Source organism: Perna viridis, chromosome 1 (genome assembly GCF_037379345.1).
Source record: "Perna viridis isolate PV_CMFRI_1.1 ecotype Kerala chromosome 1, ASM3737934v1, whole genome shotgun sequence".
Taxonomy (NCBI): Eukaryota; Metazoa; Mollusca; class Bivalvia; order Mytilida; family Mytilidae; genus Perna; species Perna viridis.
The window spans coordinates 70,462,399-70,479,921 of NC_142445.1; the positions used below are offsets into that span (position 1 = coordinate 70,462,399).

The 17,523-nt window shown below is 32.6% G+C and overlaps 1 protein-coding gene across 2 annotated transcripts in view; it reads right to left on the bottom strand.

Annotated features, from left to right (window-relative positions):
* The window catches only part of LOC148630206 (DNA primase large subunit-like), a 17,971-nt gene continuing 448 nt past the window's right edge, over positions 1-17,523 (bottom strand). The window contains exons 1-12 of one of the 2 annotated variants that reach the window (XM_088563198.1): positions 14,625-14,709; positions 12,715-12,827; positions 11,811-11,890; positions 11,400-11,520; positions 9,322-9,414; positions 7,298-7,435; positions 6,216-6,359; positions 5,588-5,770; positions 3,256-3,382; positions 2,538-2,620; positions 977-1,139; positions 1-196 (exon numbers count right to left, since the gene is read on the bottom strand). In XM_088563198.1, the coding sequence (XP_088419324.1) occupies positions 36-196; positions 977-1,139; positions 2,538-2,620; positions 3,256-3,382; positions 5,588-5,770; positions 6,216-6,359; positions 7,298-7,435; positions 9,322-9,414; positions 11,400-11,520; positions 11,811-11,890; positions 12,715-12,827; positions 14,625-14,694 (1,476 nt within the window). In that variant the 5' untranslated portion in view covers positions 14,695-14,709 and the 3' untranslated portion in view covers positions 1-35. Of the gene's footprint in view, positions 197-976; positions 1,140-2,537; positions 2,621-3,255; positions 3,383-5,587; positions 5,771-6,215; positions 6,360-7,297; positions 7,436-9,321; positions 9,415-11,399; positions 11,521-11,810; positions 11,891-12,714; positions 12,828-14,624; positions 14,710-17,523 lie in introns of those variants that run through there. The other variant, XM_088563190.1, reaches the window with a different exon arrangement.

The window sequence follows — 17,523 nt, forward strand, 5'->3', positions numbered from 1 at the left end:
TTTGTAAATAAATATTTATTGTATATATACAAAAATCATATGTCTGTATCCATACTGGCCATAAGTTGATCATCATCATCACACATATCACTATCCTTCACCATGGTAACCCGAGATGGTGTATTCTGTGATGACTGACTGTTCAATGGAACTCTGACAACTTTTGGAGTGTTTATAGCCACTGGCTTATTAGTCCCTAAAAAGATATAAATGTTTTATTTACTTTAGTCTTAGCTGTTAGTACAAGAAAACAAAGCACTTAACTAATTAAATATGTGAAGTACGATTAAAAGGTAACATTAAAACAAACGCCTTAAATTATAACCTAAGAAACAGGATTTTATTATATTTGACATCAAAGCTTACTTAGGTGTGTTTACACTTGTTGAACACCTTTTGTAGATCTCTGGAAGTTTTTACTATTTTGTATATATGTTATATACTGGTGTATTTGTTGTTTCACCATATCCATTCCAAACTCACTTGGTAATACCCCCTGCTTCCCTTCCCAGGAACTACACAGGATACCTCACAAGTGATTTCAGTATTCAGATGGTAAAAAAATTATGCGGTGCACATGTATTAAAGTATCTGTGAAAATTTCATCAAATTCCATTCAGCAGTTTCAGAGTTGTGGTTAGAACAGGGGACATACGAATTAATGGACACCATGATCACTATATAACTCGATCCCTCAAGCTGGGTATAAAAAAAAAGGGGTGGAAAGAACCACCCTTCAACAATGTCAGACATACATTTAAATAATATATAGATATATATTTAGCTTATATGGAAGAAACAATCACAATCCAACTTCAATGTGTAACTTCAGTATGCTCTTAAACCCAACAGCTGTGCCTTAGTAATAAAATAAGCCTTCCAAGAATTAAAGATTCTTTTTTGCAATCCTTACATTTTTAATATTGAGAAATACGACATTTAAAGTATTTTCTATGACTACATTATCAATACCTACCATCTTTCTGTGAATTAAGCAATTTGTAACTTTCCAGGAAGTAGCCATTAGGATGGTTAATGTTGATCATAGTATTTTCATCCTGATTACGTATGTTGTGTACAGCTTCAAAGTACTGGGCACATGCTATCTGATAATGACCTATCTTTGTTGTTTTTATAATCTACAAAAATATGATACCTTAAAAAAAAATGTTGACACACAAAGTTGCACATGTTGTATGATAGGTATATCCCACCTCATATCTGATAGTAATTAGGATTGTACACAAGGTATTTGTTGTCTATATATAGCCAAATCAATCTGTTGGGAATCATTACAAAATCAAAACAGACTGGGTGATTCCAATATACCATTGGGGGGGGGGGGTCATAAACTTATGTATAATAAACAATACATGAAATCAATATGATTCTCTTGAGTGAAAATTTGGTTTTTTTTTAAATTAAGAGAGTGCAAGTCCCAATAGATAATCAGAAAGCAGTGCTTCCATTAAGAGCCGGTACCCGGTACTTTTACCTGGCTAGGGTAGCATCTGGTACCGGCAGAATAAAATAAAAGCAAAAAAAAAAAAAAAAAATCATGAGGAAAAATCAAGTAAATAGATATCTTAACATTGTTCCGTCTGTAGGCTACGGGTATGTCTCCATAATCGCGATCTTTAGTGTTTATTATTGTTTATATTGGTATCTTTGTCGAGGTCCACGTCGGAATCTAATCGGTAAAGCGCTTTAACCCACAATGATTTAAAGTAGTGTCCATTTACAGAAAACATCTAGTGACTCAACAATGTCAATCACCGATTATTTTGCGCTGAACAAAAAGCTAAACACAGGAGAAGATTCTATGAGAACATGTAAAAAAAATGCTGTTAGTATTTGGAATTGCCCCATAAACATCATTTTTCCTGATATTTGTTGTGATTTGTGCAGGAATTTTCAGTGTTGACATCCAGTCAACACGTGAAACAGACTTTTACAGAATTCGGATATGATATAAGGGATGACCATTCGATTTGACGGGGAAGGGGGGTTTTGGTAAAAATATTCTGGCAACCCTAAGTTTGAAAAGAACATGTCTGGCCTTTGCTCACAAGAATATAAAAAAAAATATTGGCTCCGAGATTCAACACTGCTACAGATTATAATAGATAATAAATACATTGTATTATTTAAAAAATTCTGTCTGTCTAAAAGTCAACCAGACTAAAACTGCCAGCCTTGTTCTTTTTAAGAAGCAAAGAATTTCTTATCAGACTATGATTTTCAGACCAACATTTCACAATAAGGCACATGCATTTCCTCTACATGTCACAGTAATAATTAGGCAATAAACAACAACAAAGTTTAATTTTATTATGAAAATAATCAGCAGTAGGAACCACAACATGTTATGGAATATCATTTAATAAATGTTCAGTTTTGTTCCTATGCTTTTATTTGCATATGTTAGTGGGCTTTGCCCCCCTTTCAATGCCTTGTTCATTTATTTAGTGCCTTATAATTTATCATCTTGATATTGTACCTCCAACCCTCTAACTAGTGCCTTTAATTAACCTCACCCTATCCACATTATCTTTAGATATATGAAGTCCTCTCAGTTTTTGAGCTAACATATCTGCTTCCATGTGCCTGAAAGGACAGCCTGCAGAAAGAAACAACCATGGAATTCTTAATCACTGAAAATATTCACATTTGAAAAAGGGTAAGTTCATCCCTGAAAATAGAATTGTAGTAATGTGAAAATCAATAAACATAAAGATGAAAACCATCTGAACGGCCAACCTAAAATCAAAACCTTAAGCAATACTTTTTTATGTCATAACTGCCTAAATTCTCTTTCCAATGTTTGTAATGATTAACATACCACCTTTTATATTGATGAACATACAAACACATATAAAAACTTGAAAAACTGTGAGCAATGCTCACAAACTTAATATCAACACCGCCTCATTTGAGATGGGTCTCCCATGTCCCCATATTCACAAATGACCAAGTCCATGTTTTGCTATGTGAAACCCCAAATAGATTTGAATCGAAATCTAAAATAAAAGGTGTAATGCAAGGCTGTGTACTGTGTGTAGTTTTAAGCAGACAGGATTATAGTTACCAACCTTGATCTTTGATTAACAAGTTAGTGTATTCACCTTATAAGTGACTACTGTGACAGGTTAGATAGTTGGGAAGCAGACCTAAGATTGATGGCATTCACCATTTAAAGTGGCATAGCCTGAATGATTTTTTTTTGCTTTCCTAGATAAACTATGCAAAATATACCATGGAAATCTCCAGGACCTGGTGCACTACTGGTAATTATCTTGGAGCAGCTGTATGGTGTGTAGTTTGCTCTCTTTCCTTCCTTTCCATAGTTGTGGCGAATATTATAGGAATATTGTTTGTCAAACTGCAACATTCAAGACAATCTTAATGTAACAGTAAAAATAAAAGTTCCATATTACACCGAGTTACATACACAACATGATAATAAAATATTTAAAGAAATACATGTAAAGAGCTGCACCACCAAGGCAACAGTGTTCCCTTTAGCTCGACTTTATACTTTAAATGAATATTTATGATCAACTGATCTTTCTCTTTTTTTTTAACGATAATATCACATTTATTTCAAAATTCCTTAATACAAATAGCAACAGGATTCCAAGCATATCCTGATGCTTCCTGTTTATTTTCACTAGTTGTCCAGGGAAACAACTAGCTGCAAAAGCAATACATAAAACAAAATATATAAAGAATTTATATCCATAAGGTACAATCTACAATTTGCATAGAAAACTTAAAAATCAATATGCCTATACCTTCGATATGTGTTTATAAAATTGCCTCAAGGCTTGCAACTTTTTATTATCCAAGTTTATTCTAATGCTTTGATTACATTCTTTCACAAAAATTTCAAATGTATCAGTTGTATTTTTTCGTTGCTCAGATACATATTATGATTTGTATATAAAAAGACTTATTCTAGTTAGAAAATAATTAAACCAGAAGTACTCTTTATCAAAAATTTTATATCCAAATACCAAATGCTTTAGCTTAATTTTCATTTCCATTTAAAATTTATGAACCAAAAGGATGTCATATATTCTTTTCCAAAATTCTGTAATGAATGGACACGACATAAATTAGTGTTTATAGTCTTCCAATTTTCTACAGTAGTTACATAGATTGCTATTAGTTATTTTCCATTTATACAAATTTTGTTTTGTTGGAACAATTTGCTGCATTAGTTTCCATCTAAAAACTTTAAGCTTATTTTCCTGTAGAGAAAAGAAAATAAATTCATAAATGTTTTTGTTAAGCAAATTTTTGTCAGTGTTCAAAATTTTTAACCAATTATTTACACCAATATATCCTTCCTGTTTTTTTGATACAATGTTATTGTACAGCATTTTATTTGTTAATTTGTTTACATCTTGTATGCAATAGTTCATCGTTTTCAGTAGTTAACATTTTCAACCAGTGATTTGGTAGTGCTCTTTTTAAAGAATAAATTTCTGAAATCCAATTTCTTTGATATATTAATTTATCTAAAATATTTTTTGACTTATTAATCCGTTCCCATCAATGATGTCATTTATGTATATTATACCTGATCTTTATTGAAGGTATGGCTCAATTGGACTATCAGATTCAGAAATAATAATAAAAAACTTTGCATAGTGCAGCATGATATCACCACAGTGGTTGAATCCTGAACAGTTGGGGCAGTGTGGATACAATATTAGTTTTTGACACACTTAAGCATAGGGACTTGCAATGCATTATGGACACTATATTGCACAAAATTCTAAATTCAATTACAAATCAAATATGAAAAAGTTGATTTATAGGGGTGTAGTCCCTGTAAACTGCAGGCAGGGATTTTCATATGGAATCCAATAAAAAAAATTATGAAATTGGTGCAAAAATAAAAACGTCAATTTTTTCGGGTGTGGCTCATTTGACCCCTTATAACTCAAAAGCAATCCAAAACACATCATACATTTGTTTACCATAATTAATTAAAGAACACAATAAAAAAGAATTGTCAAAATCAGAAGAATAACAATATAACGAGAGAAGGTAAACATTCTTTCAATAAAACACCTATTTTTACCATTTTGGCCCCTTTTTCTAAAACATCAGGGCCAAAAACTCCAAATTAAATAGGAACTTTCCTTTGGTGGTAAGTGTAATCATATCAAAATTTCATAACAATTGATCAATCACAACTAAAGTTATCGTACGAAAACCTAGTGTCTACGGACAACAGTGCCATACCAATATATGAACGTAAATCTGATGAGGTCATATAAAAATTGATGGAAGCTTACACCAGTAAATATCAACAATTCACAAAGTTTCATAAAAATGCTGAAAACATCCTAGGGTAACCGTAAATGGAAACTCCTTCTATTGTATGAATCAAGTTCAATAATTCAAAAATATAAAATCAAAAATTTATAAAAATCAAAGGGGAGCTTATATAAATAAATTTGCAATACTGTAAACAAGCTCACAAAGAGAATATCTCCCACTTCAAATGAACTTCAGTAATGTAATAAGTTAAAATATACATGTACTAATAACATTTTTCTGAGAAATCCCTTACCTTATCTACATCCATAGCTTTACAGAATTCTGTCCTCCAGAATCTCATTGCCTCTTCTAATGACAGCCCTATACCCTTCAGGAACAGACCATACTGTTGTCTCCCTCCATGACGAAGATGGTGGTTCTGATGGAGTGATTGATGTAATTGCTGCATACATGGAGGGAATGATTTCTTTGACAGCTGGATAACATAGATCATTTATAGAAATGTTGGTAGTTTCAGATATTGAACAGAATTTTCATTGTAAAATAATAGTGTTCCTTGATGATTAACGGCTCATTTTTTTAAATTGTGAATAATTGTTTTCATCCAAATTTTGATTCTAAAAAGAATTAAACAGGTCAATGCAAACTACTATCAGCTGAACAATTCCTTTTTTTCATAACCCTCACAGATACCGTCAAAATTTGGATGAAAACAATTATCATTCAAAATAAATAAAAGCAGTCTTTGATCTTTTCTTTTTCAGTGGCATATACATGTATATCTACCGATATATCTAGATTAAAGAAACACTATAAAAAATGCACTCATAGAATAAAGGTGCCCAATTCCTTTAAAAAAAGGTCAGCATTAAGTTCATGTGTAACCATGGCAAAATTGCCAACACAGATGTTATATATACCATGTCAATCATATCAGCTGTAATCTCCCCCACTGTAGATTTCTTAGCATTGAAGTCCTGCCCAAGGTATCTCTTACTCAACCCACATAACATAGGCAATAAGCGATCATCTTCCTCTAAGTGAGGCAAGGCTCTGGTAGTCACCTAAGTAATCAATGAACAGAAACTAATTTTTGCAATATTGTCTGAATTTTTATATCGAACAAATATTTGACACAGGATAAGAATTTGAATAAAATCAATGTAGCCTTTATTGACCCCTTATTCTTAAATGGTTATAGTCACAACCACAAAAATCAATTCCTGTCTTCATTTGGAGGCATAGAACTTATGTTATTCAATTTCACATAGATCTCCTCACTTTTCGTAAAGTTGTTGTCCTGATATTATGAATATGCTTTTTTCTGGCCTCTTTTTGGTCTCCAATTCCTAAACAGTTAAATTGACAACCGCAATATTAACCTCAGCCTTTCTTTTGTGGTGCAAAAATGTATGGCACCTTGTAGCACAATTTCAGAATGATCAATGTCCTTATACTCAAGTTATTGTCTTGAAACCAAATTGTCTATGGACAACTATAATGACAACCTTATTTTTTTGTGATCATATAAAAACTTTTATACTGCAACAGTTCTATTTAAGCAGTCAAAATGCATTGACTGTATATTTGCAACTTTTCTGTTGTGACATCGCAAACATTACATTGTTTTGTGCTTGGTACAGCCTCCCAGTTTCCTGCGATTTTATGCCTCATCTGTATATCAGTTTTATGTCAAGTCAGTACACTATTATTGTCTTTTTAAAATGATTTTTAAATTGTTGTAATTTTAAGTCTGTGACAACTTCTTAATAAAAATAACTATCACAATAACTAATTTCTGAAATAACTCTTTTCTTGCATTAGTCTAGAAATCCTAACAACTATTTATCCTGAATCAAATTTCACATTATGATCATGTATATTTTCACCAAGATTTCAGTCAGATTAATGTTAAAATCTTAAAAAAGCTTCAATACAATCCAAGGTCTGATGTGCAGAGCCAGACAAACATAACTTTGTAGATGGGGCTTTCGTTACTTACAGCTAATGAGTGAGACAAATGACTCCTGTAATGTGTCATGACAATAGAGATCATGTCTTCTCTGGAAACATAAGCAAACCCATTCTCTAGGTAAACCTTCCTCTTACTGACAAGGTCCAAAACTTCTGTGAAAGGAACCTGAAATATAAAAATCTGGTCATAATTCCACATGCTTACAGTAAGTACCATTGTTAATGTACATGTATGTGAAAACAGGATATTCAGGATCAGTAAACCATACTGATGTCTTACTTATCAATTCTTTGAAAACAAAATAATAATCTTTGCAGACAAATTTTCCCAACATGGATAAAAATTTACAATTATAAACTAAACTATTTAAGGTATGACTGTTATGTATTTTTGGTCTATGAGGAAATAACCTCAATCATGTGGTACACACTAAATAACCTGCATAGCATTGAGATTATTTCAAATAGACTGAAAAAAAAAAAACATAAGTCATTCCTTATTATTTAATTTTAGTATCAAAATTTAACAAGTAAATCAGCAAAAAAGGATGATGAGGTCACAATCACATACTGTATTTGGGTGTGTATAATGCATACATTTATACAAAGAAATTATTTCTAAAACATGGGGGTGCATATTATGCATCAATATATAAGAATTGGCCACGAAATAAAAGATTTGGTACGAGAAAAGACATTGCATAATGTAAACAAACAAACTGGAAGTGAAATGCTACTAAAAGAAAATTATCTAATCATCTTTAAGTATTGAATTTTAAGTGATATTTTCTTCAAATCATGTTCAAATGTCTTAAAACAGGTTTCAAACAAAGGTTGTACAATATTTCCTCCTTGTAAAACATGGTTAGAGATTAAAATGAAACAACTAAAAACCAAAAAGTAACTAATTCCTTTTTTGTCAAACCCTCCTTATCAAACGCTTAAAATGTTTATTTTGAAACTTATTTTGATTGTTTCTTACAATTTCTTTCCTTAAAAGTATGTTTTAAAATGAAAAATTGTGAATTTTGAGTTACAACCAAAACTGGAAATGTCAATTTTGTTTTATAAGCCATTTAATACATCCTGAGTCAATTTTATCAAGCTTCAAAATTAAAACCATCCAATTTATGTAGCTACTGATCTTTATATGATGTTTTTAGTCTGATTATAAGTTTCTTTCCTTCACATTTTTGTAGGAAATACCACATCAAGGTAATTAAATTGACCAATCAAGTGCAAAATATTGATCTTTTTTCTTACAAAATTTTAATGCAATTTAAGTATAAATAAAGAGCTGTACCTGTTGCCCTTTAACTTGTCCTTTTGCTTTTAATGAATTTATATTATCAACTAGAAATACTGTGAGCCCTGTCAAATACACCCCCCAGCCCCCCCCCCCCCCCCGCCAAAAAAAAAAGAAAATAAAAAATGCACAAAAAATTTGGCACTATCAAGGCTACCTCAAGTTCAACTAAGTTTGTTGTCTTGAATTTTCACCGATACATTTCTATCTTGTTCAAAACCAGGCGCGTAGCTGCCGTTAGGCAAAAAAGCTTTTGCCTGCACTTAATTTTGCCAATTATTTTTTTTGGAGATAAAATACATCCAGGAGAGGCATAAATGATACTCTAAAACGCTACCTCTGCGGAGCTTTTCTGACAAGGTTACCAAGTACCTTTTGTATTTATTAAGGCATTTACATTTATACAAATCAAAAGGGAGCTTACTTCAATAGATATGAACAATTCAACAAAGTTTCATAAAAGTTGGTGAAAGAATTTTTGAGTTACTGTCTAAAGTGTTGACTATGGACCGATAAAAACTTGTTTTCACATGTCTAGGCCTTCAAAACTGCACTGCACACAATACATAAATGTGTATTATACACACCAAAATATGGTAACAAAATTTTGGTCTTAGATGATGGATTCTTTTAAATATTTTATCCAATCAAAAAGCGAGTTACATCTTAAATTAAACTATCATCATATGAAGTAAGTATATATATAGACAGTAGAAAATTATGCATATCAGTCACCTAGAAATTACCTTGAAATATTCAAATAGTTCCACTATTCCAGATTTACTTCCAGCAGCTGAGCGTAACTCAGAGTCTAATTCTGTCTTCAATTTCTCACTTATCTATAAACATTAAATGCTATAAATATAACATGTTGTATCAATACATGTATAACTATACTTTTTAAGGGTCCTTTAAATTCTAAGAGAATACATCTTCCCCATGAAATGAAGAGCAAATATGATATATTTTTGTATTGGAAAAAAATGATTTAAATGTTTCTAATTATCATTATTATTTTGGTCTCCATTTTTTTCATTATATAAAGATTTAACTCTATGAAAATGGATTGGATACACGGCAGAGAGCTGAAGCTGAAATTTGGTTGAAGTATAAAGACAATAAAACTGCACTGACTAATTAAACATTTGAATATACAATTTTGCCTTAAACCAGTGAAACAGCCTAACATTTAGTTAGTTTATTGGTGTTTTAGTTTTATATCAAGTTACTGTCATTGTCTACCAAACTATAGGTAAAATGTCATATAAATAACTTGCATCAAATATAAATAAGATATTTATCAAAGCCAAGTAAAAAAGTGGTAAAAAAACCTATCATACAGCTGGTCCTGCTTACATAAATACTATTTAGAAAATCATTTATACAACAGAATATGATTTAATTGTGACTTAACTAAAAAATTTTCTTGGATAAGCTAATACAGACATATTTCCTCAGATTACTGATAAACTCAATCCTCAGATTACTGATAAACTCAATCCTCAGATTACTGATGAACTCAATCCTCAGATTACTGATAAACTCAATCCTCAGATTACTGATGAACTCAATCCTCAGATTACTGATAAACTCAATCCTCAGATTACTGATAAACTCAATCCTCAGATCCTCAGATTACTGATAAACTCAATCCTCAGATTACTGATGAACTCAATCCTCAGATTACTGATAAACTCAATCCTCAGATTACTGATCAACTCAACCCTCAGATTACTGATGAACTCAATCCTCAGATTACTGATAAACTCAATCCTCAGATTACTGATGAACTCAACCCTCAGATTACTGATAAACTCAATCCTCAGATTACTGATAAACTCAACCCTCAGATTACTGATAAACTCAATCAACTTAAATGGTTTGTTTGTTTGTTTGTTGGGGTTAAATGCCCGAGCAGCAATATTTCAGCTATATTCAGGCAATGAACATGAAGTGGATGATAAAATGAACATGAAATAATGATGAAATGAAAAAAGGGATGGGACACAAGGATAATAGGGTCGACAAATTTTGATTGCCACTGGAAATAAGGAGAGGTGGGTAGGGTCGGGCAATTTAGCCTCCTCTGGCGGAGCCCTATGGTTCCTACTCCAGGAGAATTCCACAGTAGGGTTCTTTAACGTGCGAAGAACGTGGCATCTTTCCCAACACGGTGCACCAATATGGTTTTCCGTATTATAGCCTGACAACCCAAGCATGTAACACACCAGGGATACCCTATTCCACCACCTGGGGCACACAACCCTGATGCTCTGTGGGCTGAGCGCCCTAGCCCCTGACTAGGGTTCTGAGCACTATTTAGTTGCCTTTTACGACAAGCTTAGTGCTGCTGCAGGCCTATTCTTTTGACACCCAGACCTGCATGGGGCCAACTTAAATGGAAATAACTAAACAATTATAAAGTTTTTTAATACATGTATATTAAAACACAAGTCTTCCTTTCATGTCAACATGATTTCCTAATAAAAGAATATAAAGTTGACCTTCAAGGGAAAAATAAAGTCAAAATCTAAAAAGTTATTAGGCTATACATCCTCTTATGGTGATCAGTCCACTCGATACATAAATATAGAGGCGTAAAATATTGGAGAAACTACGTCCACAGACTTCAGGCCTAAGATATGAAGAAACCTTAGTCCAGGGACATACAGAAAATATGTCCACAGCCCTAAGGCCTAGGAATAAATATTTCCTGAGACGTAAGACCTAGAACTTAGTAGTGATAAATATGATTATGTCCAGAGAAAAAAACAAGTAGGATAAGGAACAAATATATCCATTAAATGAATATCACAGAACTTACAGGTTCATAATTGAGATCATTCTCTTTCAGAAAGGCATCCCTACTTTCTGCACTTTCCCTCATAAACAAAAATCTAAACAAATCTAATTCCTGCTGTATAAACCATCTTCTTAGTTCTTCTCTGAAAAAAATTGAAAATTATTCACATATCTACAGTATATAGACAAAATTGTGATTACATTTGTGATATCTGTTTCATTTCTACATTGTTTCAGGTCTAAATCTGCCACAATTTGTGAAGAAAAAGAATATTTTGTAGTTTTATAAAATCAAGCCACTTTTTAATCTTCACCTTTTATGAAGTTTTGCAGAGTATGCAGAAAAAAATTCGCTGAAAAGTGCATCCTGTAATTAACTAAATCATTTTATTTCTAAAAAGGGTAAATTGTAATTTTTTAATAAGTAACTCACGATCTGCAATATGCCAATCTGAGGATGAAGTGTGAAACTAAATCTTTCTGTCTAAGAGTCTGATCATCCTTCTTGTCTGTCTTAAAATCAAAAGTCAAAACTTCAATTAGGCAAAAAAAAAAAATAAATAATAAAAATCACCATGGCACAGGCCATTTCAACCAGCTCTGGATGTATATGAACAGTAAGTACCACAGGGAAGTGGACCATAAAAGTTTACCTCAATACTAACAATTGGGTTGAAGTAAAGGTCAAACCTGTTCTGAAAAAATCAAATGAAAATGATGACCTACTGACCTTATTTTTGTTTAAAATGTAATGGCAGTCTACCTACTAGTATAGTTTTATTATTTATAATCATGTTACTAAGTCAACATTAATAATATTATATTCTATCATAAATATTTCCATGTAAAGCATATTTTTTCATTCTTGATTTGTAAAAATAGAAATTTTTTCGCATTTAAATAATATTCACTGTTATGTTTGGTTACATACTCATCCTCTACATACTCTGGTGAGATGGTGAATAAGAGAGTTTCCTCGGTTCAGCTTGTACTTGCTCTGGTGATACAGTGACTAAGAGAGAGCTTCCTCAGTTCATCCTCTATTCTTGTGAGATGGTAACTAAGATAGTTCCTTAGCTCATTTTGTTCTGACTGATGGATGCTGACCACAAGAAAGCTTTCCTTGTTCATCATGTATTTACTGTTAAGATAGTGACCAAGAGAGAGCTTCCTTGGTTCGTCAGGAAAAATTCTAGTAACCAAGAGAGCCTCCTCAGTTCAACTTGTATCTACATGAACTCAGGTGAGATAATGACCAAGACACAGCTTCCTCAATTCAATCTGTACTTAGTGTGAAATCACGACTTACAGAGCATCCTCTGTCAGCCTGTACTTACTCTGGTGAGATCATGACCAAGGGAGAGCTTCCTCAGTTCATCCTGTAACTTTTGGTTGTATTCATTGGAACCTTTGATCAATCTTATTCCAGTTACTTCCACAGCCTTTAAAACTGAATAAAAAAATGTGGATTAAGTACTCATACCAAATAATTGCAAGAATGATCTTGAGATAACTCAATAAGGTGCTACACTCATACTGGATGCAAGAAAAACTTGCTGGACGCATCAAGTTAAAAAATCGTGCATCAATAGGATGCTTCCTCACAATATCAGCTGCATCCTACATGTAACATCCATAATTTTTTTTTAAATATCATAAAACCATCCAAAAAATCATGGAAAAACTTTGTTCAACATTTTTTGACAACTGGAAGTTTACAAAATTATTTACACATGATGTTAATCATACCATTTTTTTTTTTAAATTACGTTATAAAGTATTTGATGAAAAATTGTGACAAATAATTTCAAAATGAATAAAACAAATTCTATTAGGAAGAACCAGATATACTATGAAATCTGTTCAGAACTGGATTTTTTGTTACTTGTACATCGTTGTACTTTTGTGACATCTCCATTGCATAATCAAAATGAGAAATACAGATCATTTCAAATAAATGTTGCTATTTTACTTCACAGTTGGCACTTTTCTTTGGATTTTCATTCAATTAAGGCATTTGTTGTTTGTTTTACATCTAAACTTTGAATACACACAAGTGCTTGATCTAATCAGTCTAAATGATAAACGATTATTTGTTTACACAACCATTATCAGTAATTAAGATTCACATAAATAAGGTGTTAGTTTTTTCTTTTATGCGTAACTGAATACTGCACAAGAATTGGACCTAGTCACAGTGGGGGTCAGTCTAGCTGATAGATTTTTACACAGTAGTGGTGATTGCATGGCTTGGGGTAACAGCTTGAGGTTAGACAGAAGCCAAATTTATTCAAACTAATGTTTTAAATTCAATTTCGAATTATTTGACGAAAGGAAAGTTGCAATATTTTGTTAAACATTTTTTGTCTTCCTTTTAAAATGAAAAGATTAATTATATGTACTGAAGTATCAGAAGTGTCTTTAACGAAGTTTTTTTTACTTACATTTTAATATACATTGTACATATATTAAGATATATTCAGTGTGAAGTCATACATATAAATCAAAAAAGCAGAAAGCTGCTTGTTTAACAATTCATTAGGTCACAATGCCAGAATTCGCATTATCATGAACTGGCTTTGAAGCCACAACTGTGCTGTGAGATAACCCCCAATTTTTTTTATGTTTGTTTCCACATTAGCCAATAAAAATTAGGTTTTTTTTAAAAAAAACAACCTGTTATTTCAATATTGGTACATGTATCTGAATCAACGACACATTATCTTTACGTGACCTACCCACATCCCAAATATCAAAAGCCAACATCAAATGACAAAAAAAGTTAGACTCGACACAAGTTTGTCAATGAAAAACAGGTATTTGACCTTAAAATCAAAGTTCAAGGTCATAGGTCAATATCTATGGTAACCAACACACCATCTTTAGATGAACTACCCACATGCCAATTATCAAAAGCTCACATTGAAAGACAAAAAAGTTACACCCTGCACATGAGTTTGTCAATGAAAAACAGGAATTTGACCTCAAGGTCAGTTTGTAATAGGCCAATATCCATGGTACACAACACATCGTCTTTACATGATCTACCAACATGCCTAATATCAAAAGCCTACATTTTAAGACAAAAAAGTTACAGCCCAGACACGATTTGCAACAGACGGACCGACGCAGTGATTACAACAGGACAACTGCCACTTTTAGTGGCTGGGCCCTAATTAATATAGCCTTTGAACTGGTTTTAAACCAGGAAAAAGGGTGGAACCAACCAAAGACATCTGGGACTCACCTTTCCAAAAAGTGAAAATCCTAGTGAGAACCCTGGATGAATACAAATAGTCTAACCATATGGAAACCATGGGAACTAAAATGAAAACCAGTATGTATATGGTGAATACATGTATGTCAGAGATAACAACCCCACTGAGATAAAAAATGTCAGCTCAAGGCCACCCATGGGTCTTCAATGAACAATGAGGAAACCCTCCCACCAAAGGGCAGGCTGCAAAAACTGCAAGTGAAAACAAAACAAGACATACACAGGCCAGAAATTCCTGTCATACATTTGTTCATATGTAGTACTCCTTTCCTCTTTTGTGTACCCTGGACTTCCACTTGGCGAATGTTTCTAGAAAAGCAGAAGACACTTACCCTACCGTTGCACCTGGTCCATGCTCCCAGTTTTTAGTGGAGTCGGAGTTCCTCATTTGCTTTTGTTACTTTGTATTATTTTAGATACTTAATGTTCTTTGTTGTGTATGTCTGTTTTCCATGTTTGGTCTTTGTACCTCGATTACTTTCTTTTGATTTCTGCTAGAACCTAGGTTCCCTTGATTACCGTTTTCCTTTTCTGGTTTTTGTCCCTGGATTACATCCTTTTGATTTCCTCTAGAATCTTTGTTCCCTTGATTACTCTTGGGACAGGTAAAAAAAATGTGAAGGGGTTTCAGTGCTTTGGCACAGGAGTTCAAATTAACATTTTTCACTGTAAGGTCCAGACCTTTTACAACTTTAAACTGGTAGGTCTGCTGCTTAGGATTAAAAGGCACTACCACCCAAGTTCATTTATATCTGAGACAAACTATTTTCTGTTCAATATAAGTGCTGCCATCAGATAAAATACTGATGAGTGGAGCCTGCAAAATCTATTTCTTATTTCAAGAACTGGATCATCCATCTGATGAAAATTTTACACCCTTCAGTATTGAAATATTGTGGGAAAATTATTACAGTTAACTGCTAGTAGTCTTTTTTTGTGCTTTTGTGTAACTTATTTTCTTTATTTCTGTCTTTTAACAAGGGACTCAGACTGTTTTGAACAGATCCAGGGTGTGTTTAATTGTGTAATAATTTTCCCACAATATTTCAATAACAAAAAAAAAAAAAAAAAGACGAAAGTTGAGAATTTCCCTCGTGAATCTAAGCATAAGCCAACGTTATCACATTTTTTTTCCTTATTTTTTTTTTTAACTTTGATATTATTTCACTAAGTTATTTTAATTTCATACAATTTTTTTTTTATTGAAAATGAAAAGTTAGTGGGTTTTATTCCCTAATTTTTACCCTACCCTTATTCTTTTTTTATACATTCCTTCCTTCCATAAAAGCCATATATTTTTTTGTGTTTTACCTTTTTATCATTTGACATTAAAGTATCCATCCAGTCGAAGTCTTACTACATAAATGCAGAGTGTTGCACTAGTTGGAACCCCAGGTTATCTTACTTACAGAGCCTGGTTAATGATCCCTACAGGTATGTGTAAAACCGTTCACTTGCTTACAATTGCTACAAAGCCAACTAGCAGTAAGTGACTAAGGAACAAATGGTGCATATGCAAAAAACATGTATTAGATATTGCGACTGTGTAGATTAAACACCAAGTGTAATTCCAGAATATGTTCCTGTAAGCACTAAAAATTATATTCTCCTTAGAAATTAATTAAAAATTCAATATTACTTATTTCAAGTAATGCATTAAATAACAAAGTACATTTCCTATTCATTTAATCTTGGAATAGTAATTTTGTTTTCTGGAATTGCACTTTGAGCAGTACAATAGTAACATATATATTAATGATTTGAAGAAGAGACATGACAGTTAAGAATGAATATAGGTTCATGCAACAAAAAGCACAAGAAATACATAAAAACACAATGTTTCGGTTTATGGTGAATATACATTATGGCTATTACAATATCTATCATTTTAAGAAAAAATACCAGCTGGAATAAAGGCACCATAGTTAATGACAGTTTAAAAAATGAACTGAAAAAGCTTAAATTAGTTTTCGGCCAGGGGACTTCGTCCCCCTGTACCCCATACAAGGGTTCTGCCCTGGACCTGCTGGAGGCCTTGAGTGGCCCCCTGACCCCTCACCATAATTTGGGTCTCCTCCTAGTCATTTTTAATGTCCAGCTATTCAAAAACTTAGTGAAAACACTGTACTTGGTATTTTAAGGAAGTGGTAAAAGCCTGGGAGTGCCCAATACCATTTTTATTATAAACTACCAGTTCTGTCAGTGTGAGGGAGGCGACAGAACCAACTTGAAATACATATATTTGGACTAAATGAAGCTTTTAAAGACGATCTTCCAAATTTGGGAAAAACTCATTCTGACTTTTCTCACTTCCGGTTGTTGATAAATTTATGAGAAAAAAACAATTTCTAAAGCCTACCATGCTTTTACTTTCTACAAACAGAAAATAAGTGTCAATTATGATCTTCTTGGGAGGCAAAAATATGTTTCTGACAAAACTTTGGTTCCAAAAATGCATATTATCATTTTCCATGCAATGTCACACTTTAATTTGATTGGTTAATTGCAGAAATTTGAAGTGACCAGAAGCCATTTGTGACCAAGAAGTCCATCTGCTGAGATGAAAAAAATCCTCATTTTTCAACTGTTAATATCTTAGAATACAGAAATTAACATTTAAAATGCTCTGGATCATCTGATCAAAAGATCATTTAAAAAAAGATTTTTTTATTGATAAAGAAGACAGCTTCAACAGATATTGAATTAGCATTTGGGGTTATAGACAAGTTAACCATAGGGCGATAGGCACCAGTGAAGTGTCTTCTTGCTATACACCTCCTAGATCTCAAAGAGCCCTTATGTTAAGATTTTGTAGCCTGTGTAGGGCAATATAACACCGGCACAAATTTGGAATCTCTTCTATTCCCTG